At 44.0% G+C, this 20,848-nt stretch overlaps 1 protein-coding gene across 8 annotated transcripts in view; it reads right to left on the reverse strand.

Annotated features, from left to right (window-relative positions):
• The window catches only part of WDR93 (WD repeat domain 93), a 48,178-nt gene that overhangs the window by 23,133 nt on the left and 4,197 nt on the right, over nt 1-20,848 (reverse strand). For 6 of the 8 annotated variants that reach the window (XM_003986836.5, XM_006932258.4, XM_019831878.2 and 3 more), the window contains 6 exons: nt 16,613-16,957; nt 15,813-16,005; nt 14,134-14,198; nt 7,100-7,178; nt 5,273-5,388; nt 3,616-3,654 (listed from right to left, as the gene is read on the reverse strand). In XM_003986836.5, coding sequence (XP_003986885.1) covers nt 3,616-3,654; nt 5,273-5,388; nt 7,100-7,178; nt 14,134-14,198; nt 15,813-16,005; nt 16,613-16,915 — 795 coding nt within the window. In that variant the 5' untranslated portion in view covers nt 16,916-16,957. Of the gene's footprint in view, nt 1-3,615; nt 3,756-5,272; nt 5,389-7,099; nt 7,179-11,334; nt 12,467-14,133; nt 14,199-15,812; nt 16,006-16,612; nt 16,958-20,848 lie in introns of those variants that run through there. The other 2 variants (XM_011282758.3, XM_045058796.1) reach the window with 2 other exon arrangements.

The following is a 20,848-nucleotide window of genomic DNA, read 5'->3' on the forward strand; positions in this document are numbered from 1 at the left end:
AAATAAAGGAAGTGAGGCACTTTCAGGAGGCACTCACTCTTAGGTGCCCACCCCCTCATTTGCATGACCCCAACAGTGTCTATGTTTTGCTGACCTCATCGTAATCTTGGCCAAATAGAAGATCAACATACAAAAATCGATAGCTTCCCTAGGTACTGGTGTAGCGGCCATTGTCATCATTTTGGCTATCCAGCCCTCAACATCTTTTCTACCTTGAGGGGACTCACCTATGGTGTGAGTCTGGGAGAATCTGTCTCCCTCTAAGGAACTGAAGGGACCAGATTCTTCTTTCTGTCCCTTGGAGGTTAGGGTGTTGGCACATGACCAAGGCTCAACCAGCTGTGTGCTCCTGCCTGGGACTGTGACTCTTGAGGAAGTGACACAGAGATCCAGAAGCAGGAGAGAAATTATTCACAGTGGAGGTGGCCATGTCAAGAGCCCAGTGACAGAGCTGTCATGGAAAGCCCAGCATCACCTTTGGTGGCTGTGTCTCTTGGGGGGGTGGTGATGGTCAGGAGTAGTGGTAGTGGAGTCCTGGCTACAGTGTTTTTACTGCCTACCCTCCCTTGTGCCTTCCAGTTCTCTGAAACTTGATATCCTTACAACTTCTTTGCGCAAATGAGTTGATGAATACTGATACAGCCTCGGATCAGCAATAACTAGCTAGAAAATATAGATGGTAGTGTGAACAGGTAACATTTAACACCTCTCCTTCCTGAAACCCCATGAAAATGACAGGAAGGTGCTTTTTAAAAAAGGAATAGGGGTGCCTGGGTGGCTCAGTCGGTTAAGCGTCCGACTTCGGCTCAGGTCATGATCTCACGGTTCGTGGGTTCGAGCCCTGCGTTGGGCTCTGTGCAGACAGCTCAGAGCCTGGAGCCTGCTTCTGTCTCCCTCACTCTCTACCCTCCCCTCCTTGTGCTCTGTCTCTCCCTCTCAAAAATAAAAATAAACATTAAAAAAATAAACTCATAAGGAATAAGAGAATAAAAAGGAAACAAAAGCAAGAAAATTTTGGACTTGGGAAGCAGGTGGCTAAAAGATTTAGCAGCCCCAAGAAAGATCTGAACCAGTAAGGGAGAAAGCCTGGGAGTCACTTGATTCACATCACAAAGGCCCTAAAGACTCAAGAAAATGGCAGCTCAGGTGTCTCTGGGTTCAACAGGATTGGGTGAAAATCTCTTTAAGACGCTTTTAAACTCTTAGACTCCCTAACTGCATGCAGCCACAGAATGCAGTTAAAGTTTACATACTGAATGTTGAGGTCACCCCTCCCACGCCCCAAGGCATGTTCCCCAACCGCCTCTGCAACTCAGGTGAGACCTGGGTTGTTAGAGTAAAGGCAGCACCTGCGCTGAGCGGTAAGCGAAGCCTCGCCCACGTCCCGGGGAGCCGCACCCAGCCTGTGGGCGCCACGCGCCATAGCTTTCCCCGGTGTCTGTGAGCATCTGTGCTTCCTGTCGATTTATCTTGTACATACATTAGCAAGCCTAAGAGAGGTTATTTTGGGGGTCTGGGAATGCTCAAACGTTGTCCCACGTAAGTTAGTGGTAATTGCTTCTTCACTTTACCCCATGTTGGCTTAGAAAGGTGTTTCATAGGCACGCTCTACTTAAGGACAGCAGGGGAAACCTGTAGTCTCAAGACACAGACAGGAGCGTGTCCCAACACTGCAGCCCAGCTGGGGTACCCGTTAGCAAAACCAGTTAACAAGCCCCACCCATGCCCACAGGGCTGGCTTCCTGTCAGTTTCTCAGTGACCCCTACCTTTAGATAGGAGTAGAGAGCCAAGTGAAGAAAGTATCTGTTTGGAAAGACAGAGACCAAAACAAATAGTAGGGAAAAAAGCAACTTTGGGGAAATAGACCAAACATGGAGAAGAAACATCAAAAATTATCATAAATGTTTTTAGGAAAGTCATTAACATTTATGAAAGAAAGAAAAGAAAAGAAAGAAAAAAGGGGGAGGCTCTTGTAAATGAAAATATGATAGCAAAAATGAAAAACTCAGAGAGTGGAGACACTGAGCAGATGAGCTCTCCCCAAAGGTAGAACAACAACAAAAATATGGAAAATAGAACAGATAATACACAATAAGGTCACCCCGCTAGCACGTGGCATTGACGAGATTAGAATCCTGGCAGTTTTGCTCCAAAGTTCATTAAGGTCTTGGTGCAGGCAGATGAGTATTTTAATGGAATAGGATAAAGAACATAGAAATAAAATAGGAATGATAAAAGGTCACATTTCAAAACAAATGGGAAAAGATGACTCAAAAATATTTGTGTGACAATTGGCTACAAAAAAAACAGATGAAAGTTGGCTCCTTCCTCTGTTCACAAAAGACACTCCCCTATGAATTAAAGAGGGAAATGTCAAAAATGAAACTCTGAGATTATTAGAAGAAACCACAGGAGAATTGATTTATAACCTTGAGGTAGGGAAAGCCTACTTACGTGCGATGGGTATAAAAAAAAAAAAAAAAAAGAAAACTCCAACTGCATCAAAACTTATAACTTCTTTACAACAGAAAAGCACATAAACCAAGGAAAAAGGGAAACAACAAACTGGAAGAAAATATATAACGAGCAAGTGATACAGGCAGGCAATTCAAAGAAAACCTCAGTGGCCAATAAAAAATATGAAGAGATCAGTGAAAATTACATGAGATGCCATTGTATTCCATTAGTTTGCACGCCCCCCCCCCCCCCACACACACTGGAAAGCATGGTGTGCTCTCGGCCTCAAAGGGAGAGCTGGGAAGCCCCCCGCCCCGGGGAAGCCACTGTATTCTCTAAGGTATCCCAATACAGAGATGAAGCCCCCCAAGAAACTTGGCTTGGTGGAATGGGCTGTTATTTCAGCAGGGGCAAATTGGGTTTCATGGGACCTGAGTATATACATTTTAGGGGCCTCTGTAAAAGAAAGAACACAAAATTTTCAACACAAAATGCCCATGGCCACCCTAATACCACCCAATATGGGGGGAAATGTGACAGGGGAAGTTTGAGTGAAAACACACAGTGGTCCTAAGTGACTGGTTAAAATATTACTTTTGCTAATTTTACAAAAAAATGTGAACACAGTGGTCAGACCCCTCACAGGACCTTGGAAGGGGCCATACAAGTGAGGGGCCCTGAAATTTAACCCCCCGTGTCTTCTTGGAAATCTGTCTCTGGACAACTGACTTGGGTCAATTATCCTCAAGGATAGGGGACAACTCTCCATGGATGAGGCATGAGATTAAGTCACAGAGTATCTGAAAAGAGTGCCCTGTTGGAACATTTCACTAGTATACTTGATATTTAAAGTAAATTTCAAGTCAAAATAAAAATTTATAGCATGCGACTTGAATCTGTCTCCCTGGAGATTTTCTTTGAAGTTCCTTACCATTGGGGCGCCTGGGTGGTTCAGTCGGTTGGGCGTCCGACTTCGGCTCAGGTCATGTTCTCACGGTTCACGGTTCGAGCCCTGCGTTGGGCTCTGTGCTGACAGCTTGGAGCCTGGAGCCTGCTTCAGATGTTGTGTCTCCCTCTCTCTGGCCCTCCCCTGCTCACGCTCTGCCTCATTCCCTCTCTCAAAAATAAACATTAAAAAAATACATAAAGTTCCTTACCATTTCCAAATTATCTGAAGTCACAGAATCAGGAGTATTCTGAGGAAAAAAGTGAGAAATTAACTCACAATAGGCTTGATGTCCGTCCCCCCACCTCCTCTGAATCTCTTTCTTCCCCTGTTACTGTTGGCAGTAGTGACCTGTAGAAAGAAACAGAGGACCGATATTTGTGTGGTCCTCTGGCCTGCAGGATATTTAACACACGATCCCTACTGTCTAAGATCTTAAAATGTAGTAGGGGAAACTGGAAATAATGATACGAGGAAAAATGAATGAACAGAGGTAAGGAGATCAGTCAGGAAGCCATTATAAAACTCTAAGTCGAAGTGAATATTCCTGATTGGCAAAATATATTGGCGATGTTGGCAATTTTATTTAACCAACTCTACATGTAATTCACAGTACCAGGACTACCCCTGGGACTGGTGTTATTTGGTTGGTTCTCAGTTATGGAAACTGAGTGAATTATGGTGAGAAACATCCCCTTTCCAAGGTAGTTTTCCCAGTTGGATAATAAATTAAGCCCTCAAAAAAATGTATCTTTTGGATACGGAGTATGATACTGTGTGGTTGGTTAATAAGGAGTAGAAGGTGTGTTCTTAACAGTCCAGAAAATTATCATCTAGTTAATTAAAAAAAAAAACTTTCATGCACAAAAGGATAACTAAAATTCAAGGTAGTATATGGGGAAATGCCAAAAAAGAGGTATAAGGAATAAATTCTGTAAGAGTTTAGAGGAGGAAGATCTCTGGGCTGGTAACTCTTCCAGTGATCAGGACTACACCCCTCTTTGAAGACATTCACTGGGGAGAAAAGGCATTTGTTTGAAGCCACCCAGTGAACTCAGTGGTGAATGTGAGTCTCAAACTCACTCTCCTATATTAATAAGTTCATAAGTCTTTTGCACCTGATACAGTGTGTTTTAAAAGCTCACCCAATTAATAATTGTTGCTGGTTAAAAACTAGTAAGTGCATATTGGATGGATGAGCAGATCAGGTCTCAGAATAATATTTACTGAGGAACTATATTTTAAAGACACAGCACAAGGTCCACATATAATTAAACTGAAGTGGGGGCCTGTGCTGGCTCAGTTGGTAGAGCATGCAACTCGAGGTCTCGGGGTTGTGAGTTCGAGCCCTATGCTGGATGTAGAGATTACTTAAAAAAAACTAAAAAATAAAAATAAATAAACTGAAACGGTAGAGCTCCTGATTTCTAAGAATGTGAAAAATATATATACTGTATTCCCATATATCAAGAACAACCTGTTTATACCATAATCTGGGAAATTCAGTGGAATGCAAGGCATGAAAGGATTATTTCAGCCCAGATGGGGAAAAAAATTACCAATGAGGCAGGAGTCAGGATAAAAGATGACCCCCCACCCCCCTAAATGCCTGGGAGCAGCTTTGGTGCAGAGGCGACTCTCAGACCAGAGACAGAGTAGGGCTCCCACTGCTGAAGACACCTCTATTTTTTAATATCTCGTTTTAACCAAAGCAAATCGACTTTGGAGTCGTGGGCCGGAGCACCTGCTGTCCTCTCCTACAGCCTCTGTAGGGCCCCCTTCATCTTGGAATTCCAAGGAGGATTTAGTTTGGATGTGGGTCAAGGGTAGGGAGAAACCTATCCGTGGGAAAGGGAGATGTCTCCTACCAGTTGCAACTGTCTGACTTTCTTCTTTGGATTTATAGCAAGTTGGGGGTGCTCCACTTCCTTGAGCCAAGACTCCTTGGGCAATCTGTACACATCCAGCCAAATCTCTCCGGCTCCTGCATTGGGAAACCACGGACCCGTTGAGCAATCACAAGCAGGCGAGAAGTCTCCTGTGAGGGATGGCCTGTCTTCTCAGAACCCCTGGCCCAGAGACCTGCTGGCGCCCTCGGAACGGCAACTTTGACAAACGGAAGGAGATGTCATTGCAAGTCCTTGCTCCTGGAGAGCTGGTGAGCCCCGACCGACCGACCGACGGGCCTCTGCCACCTGAAGGAAACAGGGCCCCTCCTACTCACAGCACTGATATGACTGTTTTTTTAACCAAGCTGCCTGCTCTGGCCGGTCCCCATGTTTTCTAGGCTCCAAATGGTAAATTCCAGTGACATTCTGTCTTACAGCTTTTCCCGTCTGGGGAGGACAGTGGTATAAACAGCCTCAGTAACTGAGAGGGGCATGGCTAAGGGCTAGAATTGGGAGAGATCGCTCAAGAGCATTCTCCTGGCTGATATTAGAGGAAGTCACAACCCACGGAAGTGACTGTGGGGCTTTAACTCATCATAGAAACGCACTCAGCTCCTATCCGGAATTCCTGTCAACCTGGGAAGGCTTGCTTTCCCATGGTGTGGGCATCTGGCTCAGTGTTTCCTCTAGAAAGTAATCATCTGGACACCTGGATTTCAGACTTCCACCCCCCAGTCCTGTGAGAGAATAAATATCTTTGGTTTTGAGCCACCCGGTTTGTGGTGCTTGGTTGGGGCAGCCCCAGGAACTACTAAAGAGTATAAAAGCTTCCTTTGATGCATAAAACATTATGAAGTATAAGCTTTCTCTCAAGCACTTCACATTTGAGGGGCCCAGGGCAAGAATATAAATAGAGGCCCAAAGTTAAAAATCAAGCTAACAGTCACTTGAATAAAATATGTCCTATCACCATAGTAATGATTACAGCAGGTAGGATCCAAGGATGAATGCTGGAACTGGTGGCCATCCTTTAAGGGGACCCAGGATACGTGTGTTGCCTCGTGTTTATCATTACTGTGGTGGTTTCAATATATGCCTCCAAATTCTTTGATCCTCCTACCTCAAAGAGGTAGAGAGGCTTAAATCCTCTGCCCAGAGTGTGGTCCAGGTATAGTGACTTGCTTCTAACAGAGTACGGGAAGGGAAGTGTTTTATCAATGGAGAAACCTGGTAGATACCTGTTAGGTGATGTCGCTAGCACATACACCCTGATATACGGTGACGAGAGCACTTCACCCCTGTGGCATCTCTCCCAAATCCTTAACCCCAGTTGAATCCTGAGAAAAATATCAGGCAAATTGAAATTGAGAGACATAGTGCAAAATATCTAATCGGTATTCTTCAAAAAAGTGTCAAGGTCAAGAAAAACAAAGACCAAGAAATTGTCATAGATGGGAGTAGACTAAGAAGACACAATGAGTAAATATAATATGATATCCTGAACTGAGCCTTGGAACAGAACTATTAGTGGAAAAACTGGCGAAATCTGGGGGGAAAAAAAAACCTTTAGTTAATAGTATTGTACCAATGTCATTGCTTAATTTTGACAAACGGTCACATTAAATGTCGGTATTGGGGAAGCTGGGCGAAGGGTGCAGGGGAACTCTGTACCTATCTTTGTAGCTCTTCTGTAAATCTTTGCAACGTTTCTGTAAATTATTTCTAAATAAAACGTTTGGAAAAAAGGTGGTCGTCTGCAAGAGACTACACATCTGAACCTTCTCAACCACCTTTGGTTAATCTTGCCTTGTAGGAGGAAGCCTGCGAAGTCGCCTCCGTGGGAGATCTCCGTCTTCAGACAGGTGGTTTGCTTGCTGGTATCGTCCTGGGAAGAAGAGAGGGGCGGAAAGAGGGAGCTCAGCCTGAGGACGGACGGGAGTGTGTTTCGGGGTCTCTTGGGGTTCACACCAGGAAACAGTCCTTTTAAAGCTCGTGACACAAAAAAGATGTCTCGAAATGCTTCATATTTCTCATTTTTGTACAGGAGTTGGTCAAGATCGTATGTAAAGAAGCAGAACTCGATTTTCTGCCTAAACGTTTTTGGACTTATTTCCTGGTTTTTTAAATACTCCAGATGGTTGTGATTGCATACCATCTGTTCTCCTGGTCATATCTGCAAACTCTAAAGACCTGCGCCAGCACTCAGTTATTCAAAATGAGATGAAGAAAGTTCTACTGAAGACTCTGGTCAGCCACTTGAAGAAAGGCTCCATCTGGACCTTAGCAGTGCCTCTGTCTGTTCCGGCTGCTATAACAAAATACCATAGACTGGATGGCTCACAAACGATGAACCTTTATCTCTCACAGTCCTGGAGGCTGGAAATCTAAGATTTCCAAGGACTTCAAGAACCTGGCCGATGCAGTGCCTGCTAAGGGCCCGTTTCCTGGTTCACAGATTTCCTGCCTGCCACCTTCTCGGTGTGTCCTTACATGGCAGAAGGGTTGAGGGAGCTCTCCTAGGCCTCATAAAAGGGCACTAATCCCTTGCCCTTGTCCTTGATGAAGGCTCTGTCTTCATGACCTAAACACCTCCCAAAGGTCCCACCTCCCACTATCATCACAATGGGGATTAGGATTTCAACCCGGATTTTGTGGGGACACAAACATCCAGTCCATAGCAAGTAGAGACTGACTGTAACCCTAGTATGAAATCTACTCGAATTTCAGGCCAGGTGAGAGACTCCATGTTTATGGTTGTCTATGACTTGCTTTTTAATTTTCTTAATTGTATCTTTATAATAACAAAGATAATTAGTAGTAGTAGTAATATTTTAAGTTTATTTATTTTGAGAGAGAGAGGATGAGCAGGGGAGGGGCAGAGAGGGGACAGAGGATCCAAAGTGGGCTCTGTGCTGACAGCAGAGAGCCCGATGTGGGGCTCGAACTCACGAACCGTGAGATCATGATCTGAGCTGAAGTTGGATGCTTAACTGACTGAGCCACTCGGGCAACCCAAAGATAAGTATTATTATTTTTAAGGCCTTTATTCAGGCTCTGTGCTGACAGCTTGGAGCCTAGAGCCTAGAGCCTGGAGCCTGCTTCAGATTCTGTGCCTCCCTCTCTCTCTCTGCCCCTGCCTTCTCTCTCTCTCTCTCTCTCAAACATTAAAAAAAAAAAAAAAAAAAGAACTTTATTAACAGGTGCTTGCATTTTGTTGACTTTTGAAAAAAATCAAGTTGTAATGTTTTATTGCAAATTAAAAACGAGGTGCTTAAAAATCTCAACTTGGCTAGATACGAAACAATTTTAAAACCATTAAAAAAGTATATTGAAAAAAAAGGCTTTTTGAAAAACCCATTTGGTATTACCAAAAAGAGACATCTTCAGGTAAAAATAAAAATCAGGGGTACCTGGGTGGCTCAGTCGGTTGAGCATCTAACTCTTGATTTCTGCTTAGGTCATGATCTTGCATTTGGTGAGATTGAGCCCCACATGGGGCTCTGCCCTGACAGTGCAGAACCTGCTTGGAATTCTCCCTTCCCCCCTCTCTCTGCCCCCCTCCTGCTTCCGCACTCTCTCTGTCTCAAAATAAATAAACAAACAGGGGTGTCTGGGTGGCTCAGCTGGTTAAGCGTCCGACTTCGGCTCAGGTCATGATCTCTGGATTTGTGAGTTCGAGCCCTGCGTCGGGCTCTGTGTTGACAGCTCGGAGCCTGGAGCCTGCTTCTGATTCTGTGTCTCCCTCTCTCTCTGTTCCTCCCCTATTCATGCTGTCTCTCTCTCTCTCTTAATAAACATTTAAAAAATTTTTTAAATAAATAAACATTTAAAAAAAAAAAACAGATGCTGGCATAAATAGTGACACTAGTTCCAGTTGTCTGGTCCACAGTAGAAAAACAAGGTCTTCGGCTCTGATCTTTCGTTTGCCCTTTACTGCTGGGATTTCATAATCATTTCTATTTCCCCCGTCCCCCAATTCCCTCCCCTCCAGCAGCCACCAATCAGTTTTCTGTATTTAAGAGTCTGTTTGTTTCTCTTTTTTCTGTTTGTTTTTGTTTCTTAAAATCCACATATGAGCAAAATCATATGGTATTTGTCCTTCTCTAACTTATTTCACTTTGCATAATACTCTCTAGTTCCATCCATGTTGTTGCAAATGACAGGATTTCATTCTGTTTTTATGGCTGAGTAATATTCCATTGTGTGTATATATATACCTCATCTTCTGTATCCATTCATCAGTCGATGGACACGGGTTGCTTCCATAATTTGTCTACTGTAAATAATGCTGCAGTAGACACAGAGAGGTATGTATATCTTTTTGAATTAGCGTTTTCATTTTCTTTGGTTAAATCCCCACTAGTGCAATTGCTGGGTCATAGGGTAGTTCTATTTTTAATTTTCTGAGGAACCTCCATACTGTTTTCCAGAGTGGCTGCACCAGTTTGCATTCCCACCGACAGTGCACGAGGGTTCCTTTTTTTCCACGTCCTTGCCAATACTTGTTATTACTGTCTTTTTGAGCCTAGCCATTCTGAGAGGTACGAGGCAATATCTCATTGTGGTTTCGATTTGCATTTCCCTGATGATGAATCATGTTGAGCATCTCTGCATGTGTCAATTGACCGTCTAGATGTCTTCTTTAGGGAAATGTCTGTCCATGTCTTCTGCCCAGTTTGTCATTGGATTATTTGGTTTTGGGTGTTGAGTTGTATCAGTCCGTTGTTTATTTTGGATCCAAACTCTTTGTCAGGTGTATCGTTTGCAGATACCTTCTCCCATTCCCTAGGCTGCCTTGTCGTTTTGTTGAAGCATTCCTTCACCGTGCACCTCTTATCTTGGTGTAGTCCAGGTGGTTTATTTTTCCTGATCACGTCTTGTCAGAGGACTGAAGCGGGCGGTGGAAGAGTTGGTAAGCCTGCATTTACTCAGCCCTGCCCTGCTCCGCCTTGGGAGCCAGGAAGGAAGTCTCACCCGAATTCTTGGCTGCTTTTGTCCCTCTGCCATCTTATGGCTTAGGTTTTCTGGGCGTTTGCATTAGTAACAGAAGTTGCGGGGTTGAGGTGGCTGCTGACCTTGGCTCTCATCTTGATTTTCCCCCAATACAGATTCTCTCACTGGCGTACCTGGTTCTGCGCCCTGCTTGTCAACCCCCTCCATCCATTCTCCCTGCGCAGGAGGGTTGGTGTGGTATGGCGGGTCTCTGCCTGTACACAGGTAGGGACTGTTGCCTGCACCGGGCCCAATGCTGCGGGGCCTGACCTTCAGGGGCACCTTCTGACCCCTCATTCCTTCCCCCACTCTCACTACGTGGGATCCTGCTGGTGATTGCATGGAGGTCTAGCCGTAGACGGGGACAGCATTCACAGTGGCTGTGTTCCCCTACAGATGAACTGTCTTGTGCTGAACTCCACCAGGGCCTTAACACCTGCTGCCTCACACACTTTCTCCTCCAACAGTACCAAACTTCACCGTCTCGCCATCTCCTACACCGAAAGGACCCTTCCTGGGGTTACTCTCTATGGCAATCTGCCGCCCAAATACATCCTCCTTGGTGTCTTTTCTGCTGATGAAACCCTGTCTGTTCTCCATATGGAGCCATCTGACTGTTCCCTAACCATCGTTGCCATGACCTCCTTGTGCCCGCCAGCAGGTGCCAGTGCTCCTTGCAACACGGCAGGTGGTGTGGGCAGGGGCCTCTGCCTCACTGCTCGGGATTGTGCTCATGCTGTCCGGGGCCAGCTGTGACAGCGGTGGCTCGTCCTGGGGTGTGAGGGTCACTGGGCTGGTGCCGGCAGTGGTGGGGGAGGCGGGCTGCTCAAGGCTCTCAGGGCTCCAGTTAGTTCCTGCTACAGAGTGAACTCTAATAACATCTTTTGATGAGGAGTTTTAATTCTTTTTAAACAGCTTTATTAGAAATATAATAACATATACTAACTACACGTTTCATGTTTATTTATTTTTGAGTGAGAGAGAAAGAGCTAGAGGTGGAGGGGCAGAGAGAGAGGGAGACACAGAATCCGCAGCGGGCTCCAGGCTCTGAGCCGTCAACACAGAGACTGTGTTGTGAGACATGGCTGTGAGATCATGAGGCTTAACCGACTGAGCCACCCAGACACCCCCCGAACTACATGTTGAAAATGTACAATTTGACGTTTCGACATATGTATATCCCTTAAAACCATCACAAGACCGTGAACATATCCATCACCCCCAAAAGTTTCATCCTGCCCTTGGTAATCATTCCTTCCACCTTCCTCCCACCGCACCCCAGGCAAAAACTGATGCTCTCCGTCACTACCTTAGTTTGCATTTTCTAGGAGTTTATATAAATGGAATCATTCAGTATGTACTCTTTTTGTTTCTGATTTCTTTCACTCAGCATAATTAAGATGGATCCACATCGTCATATGCCTGAATATTAATAGTTCATTCCATCGTGTGGGCATACCGCAATTGGCTTATCCACTCACATGCTGATGGACTTTTGGGTGTTTCTGGGTTTTGGCTCTTACGTGTAGAGCTGCTTCAAACAGTCATGTGCACGTATCTGTATGGAGATATGCTCTTATTTCTTCTGTGTAAATATCAAGGCGTGGAATGCCTGGATTGTATGGTAGGCGTACGTTTAACTTTTCAAAAAAAACTGCTAAAGGGACGCCTGAATGGCTCCGGCAGTACAGTGAGCAACCCTTGATCTCAGGGTTGTGAGTTTCAGCCCAGTGCTGGGCGTAGAGATTAAATTAATTAATTAGTTAAAAAAATAAAACCTACCACGATTGTACCGTTATACTTGACCACCAGCAGTGCACGAGAGTTCCAGCTGTTCTGTGTCTGTGTCCCTGTCAGCACTTGGTATGGTCGGTCTTTTTAATTTTAGCCAGGCTAATACATGCACAGTGGTAGGTCATCATGATCTTGACTTGCATTTCACCAATGACTAAGGATGTGGAGCATCTTACTGTCTTTCCAAATAGCTTCTTTGGTCAGCTGTCTTTTCTTTTCAAATCCTTTGCCCATTTTAAAAGCTGGGTTTTTTTAATCCTTCATTTTCGAGTTTGTGTTTTGAGAGTTCATCACGTGTTCGGGATTCAAGTCATTTCTCGGGTCTGTGATTTACAATTATTTTCTCCCAGTCTATTGCTTGTCTTTTTATTCTTTTACCAGTGTCATCTACAGAAGAAGTTTTAAATTTAGATGAAGTCCAATTTGTCAGTTTTTTCCTGTATGTTGTGCTTTTGATGTTGTAGCTAAAACCTTTTGGCCTAACCCCAGGTCACGTGACTTTCTCTTATGTTTTCTTCTAGAGGTTTTATGATTTTAGATTTTACATATAGACATATGACCCACTTCAAGTTAATTTTTGTGTTTGTTGTGAGAATAAGAAGTTTTTAACTTTGATGAAGTCCAATACCAATTTTTTCTTTTATATTCAGTGCTCTTCATGTCCTAAGAAATATTGTAGCAAATATATTTTCTTGTGTTTTCTTCAAGAAACCTTTACATTTAGACCTATAACCCATCTCAAATTAATTCTTTTTAAAATGTTTATTTATTTATTTTGTGAGAGAGAGAGAGAGAGAGCGAGCGAGCGAGCACGGGCGCACAAGTGGGGGAGGGGCAGAGAGAGAGAGAAGGAGACAGAGAATCAGAAGCGGGCTCCAGGCTCTGAGCTGTCAGTGCCGAGCCCGACGCGGGGCTTGAACCCATGAACCACAAGATCATGACCAGAGTTGAAGTCAGATGCTCAACCAACTGAACCACCCAGGCACACCTCGAATTAATGCTTATATATGGTATAAAGTAGGGCTGAGGTTCATTTTCCCTCCCACTTTTTTTTTTTTGATGTTTATTTTTATTTTTGAGAGAGAGCATGAGTGGGGAAGGGGCAGAGAGAAAGAGGCAGGGACAGAGGATCAAAAGCGAGCTCTGTGCTTACAGCAGCAAGCCTGATGCGGGGCTTGAACTCACAAACCATGAGATCATGACCTGAACCAAAGTCGGATGCTCAACCGATTGAGCCACCCAGGTGCCCCATCCCTCCCACGTATTATTCTAGCATTCCAGCATCACTCGTCGAAAATACTTTCTCTTCCCCACTGACTTCCTTTGATGCCCATCAATGGTATTCTTTATAAGACAATGGTATTTTTTATAAGGCAATTAAAAATTTTACGGTGGGTTCACTGAGTCACAAAACACTTTCTGAGAACCCACTGAATACAGGTAGTGTGCTAGGAGCAAGGGAGGCATGGGTGAATAGTGTCCCCTGCCCTCAAGAAGGTTATGTCCAAGAGAAGAAGCGGTCATACAAACAAATAGGATGGAGGGTGGAGAAAACACTGACAGAAAGTCGTGCCGTATGGGGGTAGACAGAGGAGGGAGAGACCGGGTCCTTGGGGCATAAGAGGGAAAGTATCTCAGAGGATATATTTGAGCTGGTCTTGAGGGAAATGTAAGGAAGGAGGGAGATTTAACAGGCGCACATGGTAGGCAGGGAGGCAAGGAGAATACTCCCAGCAGAGGGAACAGGATGTGAAGCAGCCTGGAAAATTCAGGGACTTGTAAGTAGTTGTTGAATGTGTCAGTCTGGTGCTCAATCTGGACTGGAGTTCCTTAGTAAGCGTCTTCTCTGGACAACATGGCAAGTGAATCCAAGGCATTCAGCATGTGCCCTTGGATGGCGGGGCATCTTTTAATCGGATCTCTTAGAGGAGGTGCTCTGTCCAGAGAGTCACTATCTTTCTACTCTAGGACAGCTGTCGTCACCTCCATATTAAAAGTAAACTTCATCTGCTACAGCCCTTAGCCCAGCCACAGGGAAAAGAACAGGAACTTACCACTTCATTGATGGCTTTGATTAGGAAAAGACCATCCTTACAAAAATAAAACAGTCTGGCGATACCTGAAATGGAAGAATCAGTGACAGACCGTTGAGTCAGAGAAGAACTGGAATTTTATATCTGACTTTCTGAATTCTCATCGTGTGCTCGTGGGTCCTTAGGCCTCCTCCTGGCCCCTCCACAGCCCCTGCTGATCTCAGTCTCCCTGCTTTCCTCCACCCCTCTCATGACGTGTTCAGGCTGTTCTCCCTCCTGGATCCTCCCTACCGACGCTGGCCCATCCTCTTGTCCTGGAAGCCTCTGGAAAACACTCATAACTTGCCCCAATACCCATAATCCAGAAGGGCAAAGGCAAAGGGCCCGCCCTGTAAGCAGGTCTAACTCAACCCACTAAACATCTGAGGGATATCTGCTCCGTGACCACAAATGTCCCAGGGACAGCCAAGGCACTCTCTTCCCTCAAGCGCACTGCACTGAGGGTCACACGGACGTGAAAGCAAGTAGACATAATGCAGCGTGATAGATGCGATCCCATCTTTAGGCCCCACTCCTCCTGAGTATCAACATTCCCCTTCCTGCTGCCCCAGGGCTGCGCGTGGTCAGCTCAGACCGCTGAGGCCTTATTCCCCTATGACTGCTGTCAAGGAATGGCATCATCGTCCACCCCATTATCTAAGGCAGAGAGGAGGACCATTTTTCTCACCTCCCCACTCACATCCCTGCTCACCTACCCCATACGCATATTCCACTGCTGGCCGAGTTTTGCCATTATGTTTACCTTTTTGTTTTTTAAACTTTTTATTTTGAACTAATATTAGGCTTGTAGAAAAGTTGCGAAAATAGTTGAGTTCCCATATATCGCTCACGTCACTTCCCCCGTGATAACATCTTACATGAACACAGCACCATTTTTCTTTTCATTTTACCAGCCTGTGCCTTGGTTCAGAACTTCATAGTGTCTCTCTTCGATGAATGCAACACTTCTTCTTGGTTTCCCTCCCTGCCCTTTTTTTCTTTTTCTTTTTTTTTTAAGCAGCAAAAGATGGGTTTATTTGGGAATAGTAGAGAATTGCAACCCTGGACCAGCAAACTACTGCAAAACCACATCTCTGCCTCTCATTTTGACTTTTCAGACTGCTACCATGGTGTCCTTCCTAAAATGCCAATCTGGTCAGGTCACTCTCCTGTAGAAACAGGGCCCTCCAAGACTCTCTATGGTTCCATATACAATAGTCCTCATGAAGGCCTGATTCATCCTCAAGCTGAGGGAAAAGAACCAATCCCTGGTTTCTATGAGCAGCAAGATTTCTGAATACCCAAAGGGTGGGGACTCTGGGTCCACGTTGGCTGGTTCAAATCCTGCCTGTACCCCTTACCTTCTATGTTACCTCAAGTGAGTTATTTAACCTCAGTGCCTCAGATGCCTCTGCTGAAAAACAGGGATAATAAATTGTACTTACTTCCTAGGGCTGTTGTGAGGGTTAAATGGGCCAACCTATGTGTAATGTTAGAATAGTGCTTTGCACACCATCCTGTTCTGTAGACGTTAGTTAATGCTACGTGGTCAGGGAGAATTCTCCATGTCTGGCCTCACCCATACCTGGAAGGGAGATTTAGTTGAACGGTCTATAGACACTTATAAATTAGGCTAAAAAATAAATAAAAAGAACGAGTACCCGTTTCATCCACAGGAGCAATAAGTATTTCACTCCCCAAATCTGCAGCCCAGATGGAAGTGACATCAACCTTAAGTTTCTCCCAAATATACAGTCGTTTAGCATCGTACAGATTATAGATGGAGAACCCTTTGGCTCCTCCAATGAACACATAGTCTTGGGAAACAGCCATACAATTTGGCATTTTGTTGAGCTGGGAAAACAAAAACAAAGAAGAAAGGAATGCTTTTCAGCTGCCCCCATCTGCAAGAATATGAGCTGACTTTTCAGAGAGGCATGTGGGTCCTTCCTGGATATAGCATCACCCCAAATAGTGCTCATCTAAATATCTTGCCCAAACATCAAGACAGTCATAGCATTCTACTTTTAGGGGAAAGGAGCCAGAGAAAACAAGTACACATTCACAACACTAACCCTGACCACGAGCCCTCTGAGGAGTGGACAAGTGGTCCCATTCCCTGTACTTTTTTCATCTAGAACACTGCAGAAAGAGCTATAGCTGAGGCACTGGCAGATTCTCAACCATCAAGCAAGAGGGTGATTAATATATTCAGAAGTATTTTTAAATAACAACAGAATACAAAAGACTTTCTGTATAGTCTTCAACTAACCAGAATATCCATTTCCCCGGGGCAATTACGAGACCCATTTTAATCAACGACAGCGTGCTTATAATCTTTCAGAAATGCCCCTGTCTTATTGAATGAAGGATCCTTGGAGGAATTCCTTCCCCGGATCAGGCGTTTTCATTTATTAGTACTCAGCTGGGAAACAGGGACTCCTGGTCGGCGGCTCCATACCTTGCTTTCTACAAGCGGAAGGTAGATGGTGGGCTGGACCCGGCTGTGCTCCGCTTCCCTCAGCGCATCCCTCTTCATGATCACTTCCCAAGCCTGGTCAAACAGAAGGTTCACCATCTTGTTGATCATTCGGTAAGGCTGAGGCAGGGATTCCAGCTCCTGTTCTGAATCTTTGAAGGCAAAATCCTTTTCATCGTCCTGAGGCCAGTCCTGCTCTGTTGGGGACGGCACCTCCAGCAGCACCTTTCGTACAAAGCTGGAGAACCTCATCTTACGGACTTGACTTCCTCCGGGGGATGACATCACAGAAGCTGGCCCTGGAAACTTCTATGAAACTCTGAAAAGCTGGTAAAGGAAGCAAGCGAAGGTACTTTGAGAAACAGGGCAAGTTACCAGAAGACAGCACGTCATGCCTTCTAGCACAAAAACAGGCCCATGGGGACTGTTTATTCTAGAGACGGGCACTTTCCTTATTTACCACAGGGCCCTTCATATTAGTATGGATATCATGTCAGTATGGATATATGCTTTTCATATTAGTAAGGAGAGCAGCAGAAACGGGTATCGACAAGTCGCATCTTCCTGGCTAGCCCAAGATGATGTGTGTGCACTATGGTGCAGGGAGAGGAATTAGGTATTCTTGTTGCCCTTCTCCTTCTGCTAAGAGAGCGTCCGTCTCAGTCCCAACTAGAAGCCAGCCTACCCCCTACGTTCTCCTGCTTCTTCCATCTCCGCAAATGGCTGTGCCCAGGCCAGCTGGGTAGCGAGCCACGTCTGCTCTCCTTTGTTTCTTTCACCTCTGGCCAGATGCCGTTAAGCACTTCTAATCCTTGCTGTCTCATTTGCTCCTTTCTCTCTAAGCCCACAGCTACCAACCAGGAGTTCTGTAGGCACAGTGCCCGGGGCCTGTGAGATTTTTCTAGGGGCTACAGAAATGTTTGAGACTTGAAAATTGACTAAAAAGAAACAAAACCCCCACAAAATCAAAACTGTTCATCATTCACAAAAATATTGCAACTTTCTGGCTCCAGCCTGCATGTGGGCATCATGTTTCTGTACTTTGTAAGACTCAAACCTGTACAAATTATAAAAAAGGCTTTCAAATATTATAGTTAAATAAAGGCACTTAATGTGGCACATGGGGTCTGTTTTAAGATGAGTAACATGTAGCAGAGTGGGGTCCTGCACTGTCAGCACTGGGGGCCGTGGAAGTCTTGTGAAAACCCGCGGCCGTCATCTTTCCTCACCTGCTAGGGTACACCTGTGATGTTTCCGGCGCATGGGTAGAGGAGCCAGGTGTCTGAATATGAGAGAAAAGAACCACCCGAACGAATTGGTAGGGACAGTAAACTGAGCTCCCACAGGGCCAGGAGTAATGCCTGTTTCCACCAGGGAGAATGGAAAGCCTCGTAATTCACAAGCTTTGGGTGGAGTGCTCAGAAGAGTCTTGCCAAGTAGCGGGGAAAATTAGCCCTCGAATAAATGCCGCTGTGTCATTGCCAATCCAGTCTTAGAAGTTACGAGATCAAACGACTGATAAATAACTGCGTACCAAAACAAAGCTTAAGAATACTTAGAGGAATACAGAAATATCCAGCATCTAATGAAGGAAATGTCTGGGATCCAATAAAAAAACTACCTGGCATTCAGAGGCAAGAAAACACACCCATAATGAAGAGAAAAGTCAATTAACTGAAGCTGACTCATAGTCAACACAGCTATTAGAAGTACCAGGGAAAAAACAGTTTAGATAGATAGATAGATAGATAGATAGATAGATAGATAGATAGATAGAGATATATATTAACAACAGAATATCAAAGACTTTCTGTATAGTCTTCAACTAACCAGAACACCCATTATACACACACACACACACACACACACACACACATATTCCACATGTTCAAAAACGAAGAGGAAAAGTCAAGTAGAGATGTGGAAGGTACAAAGTAACCCAAACTGAACTTTTATTTATTTAGTTTTAAACTTTTTTAATGTTTATTTATTTTTGAGAGAGACAGACAGACAGGGCATGAGTGGGGAAGGGACAGAGACACAGAATCCAAAGCAGGCTCCAGGCTCTGAGCTGTCAGCACAGAGCCCGACACGGGGCTTGAACTCACAAGCTGCGAGATCATGACCTGAGCCGAAGTCGGACTCTCAACTGACTGAGCCACCCAGGTGCCCCACCCCAACTGAACTTCTAGAGATGAAAACTACAGTGTCTGAGATGAAGAACACGTTTGATTAATCACAAACTTTCAGAGCAAAATAAATTAGAAGATTAGTGAATTTGAAGATACAGCAATAGAAACAACCAGAAAAAATGAAGTGAGGTGTGGGAGTTACCTGAAGTTCCCTAATATGTATGATTGAAATCCCCAAAGGAGGGAAGAAACAAAAAAAATCTGTAGAAATAGACAAAATATTTCTAAATATGATAAAAACTATAAACTCACAGATCCAAGAAGAAAAACAAGTCCTGAGGAAATGAAACATGAAGAAATCTATACCAAGGCACATTGTGATCAAAACTAAAGACGCGATAAAGACAAATTTTGAAAAGCAGCCAGAGGGGGGAAGAAAAAAAGACGTGAATAAAGGAACAAAATACAGGAGAGCAGCAGATTTCCTGAAGGAAAGCACCAGTGAGAGAGCAGTGAAGCAGTGTTCTAGAAGACTCTAGCCAACGACAGCAGTGTTCAGCTTCTTTTTTAAGTACGTATGAAACATTTACCAAGACACATCATATCCGGGTCTGTAAGGCAAGTCTTAATAAATTTAAAAGTACTCAAGTCATACAAACTATGTTTTCTGACCACTCAGAATTATTTTAGAAGTCAATAACAGATATTCAGAAAAATGCAAAACCTCAAAAATAACACACTTCTTAATAACTTATGGATCACTACACATACCTATTAGAATGGCTAAAATAAAAAAAAAAGTATTGACAATACTAATAAAGATGCAGAGTAAGTGGGCAGGAATACAAAATGATACCACCCTGGAAAAGGATTTGGCAGTTTCTTATGAAGTTAAACATATATTTTACTCTATGACCCAGCAAGTGCGCTCCTGGGTATCTACTCCAGGAGTATGAATACTTACACTCACACACAAGCCTGTACACAAATGTTTATAGTGGCTCTACTTATAATTGCCAAAAATAAAAAAAACAATCCAAATAGCCTTCACTGGGTAAGTGGATAAATCAACAGTGGTGTATCCACATAATGGAATACTCCTTGGTAATAAAAAGTAAAAAACTACTGATATACACAAAAATATGGATGAATCTCAAAGACATTATGCTCAGTGAAAGAAACCAGTCTCAAAATTTATGTGCAGTGATTCTATTCATATGGCATTCTAGGAAAGACAAAATGAGTAATGGGGAGATCAGTAGTTGCCAGGAGTTATGGGTGGAGGAAGAATATTATTAAAAAAAAAGGATAGCATGAGGGGGGTTTGGGGGGGGGCGATGAAGCTGTTTTACCCATGTTGGAAAGGAAGATATAAAGCTGTCTTTATTCCTATTCAATATGATTATCTACATAGGAAATCTGATGAAATCTACCAAAAAATCTACTAAAACTAATAAATGATGTTGGCAAGGTTGCAGGATATAAGTTGAATATACAAAAACCTACTGTATTTCTATATACTGGCAACAAAAATCAAAAATTGAAATTAAAAAATACTGTAATAGGGGGCGCCTGGGTGGCGCAGTCGGTTAAGCGCCCGACTTCAGCCAGGTCACGATCTCGCGGTCCGTGAGTTCGAGCCCCGCGTCGGGCTCTGGGCTGATGGCTCAGAGCCTGGAGCCTGTTTCCGATTGTGTCTCCCTCTCTCTCTGCCCCTCCCCCGTTCATGCTCTGTCTCTCTCTGTCCCAAAAATAAATAAACGTTGAAAAAAAAATTTAAAAAAAATACTATAATAGTATCAAAAGTATTATATAGGGATAAACCTGGCAAAAGTTGTATAAACTATACACTTAAAGCTGTAAAATATTGCTGAGAGAAATTAAAGGAGACCTAAGTAAATGGGTTGAGATACTTTGCGGGTTAGAAGACTCAGTTTTGTTAAGATGTCAATTCTTCCCAAATCTAAAATTCAACACAATCCCTATGAGAGTCCCAGCTGGCCTTTTTTTTTCTTTTAAGAAATTAAGAAGCTCATTTTATAATTCATATGGATATGCAAAGTACCTAGAATAGCCAAAATAACTT

This window comes from Felis catus, chromosome B3 (genome assembly GCF_018350175.1).
Source record: "Felis catus isolate Fca126 chromosome B3, F.catus_Fca126_mat1.0, whole genome shotgun sequence".
Classification (NCBI taxonomy): Eukaryota; Metazoa; Chordata; class Mammalia; order Carnivora; family Felidae; genus Felis; species Felis catus.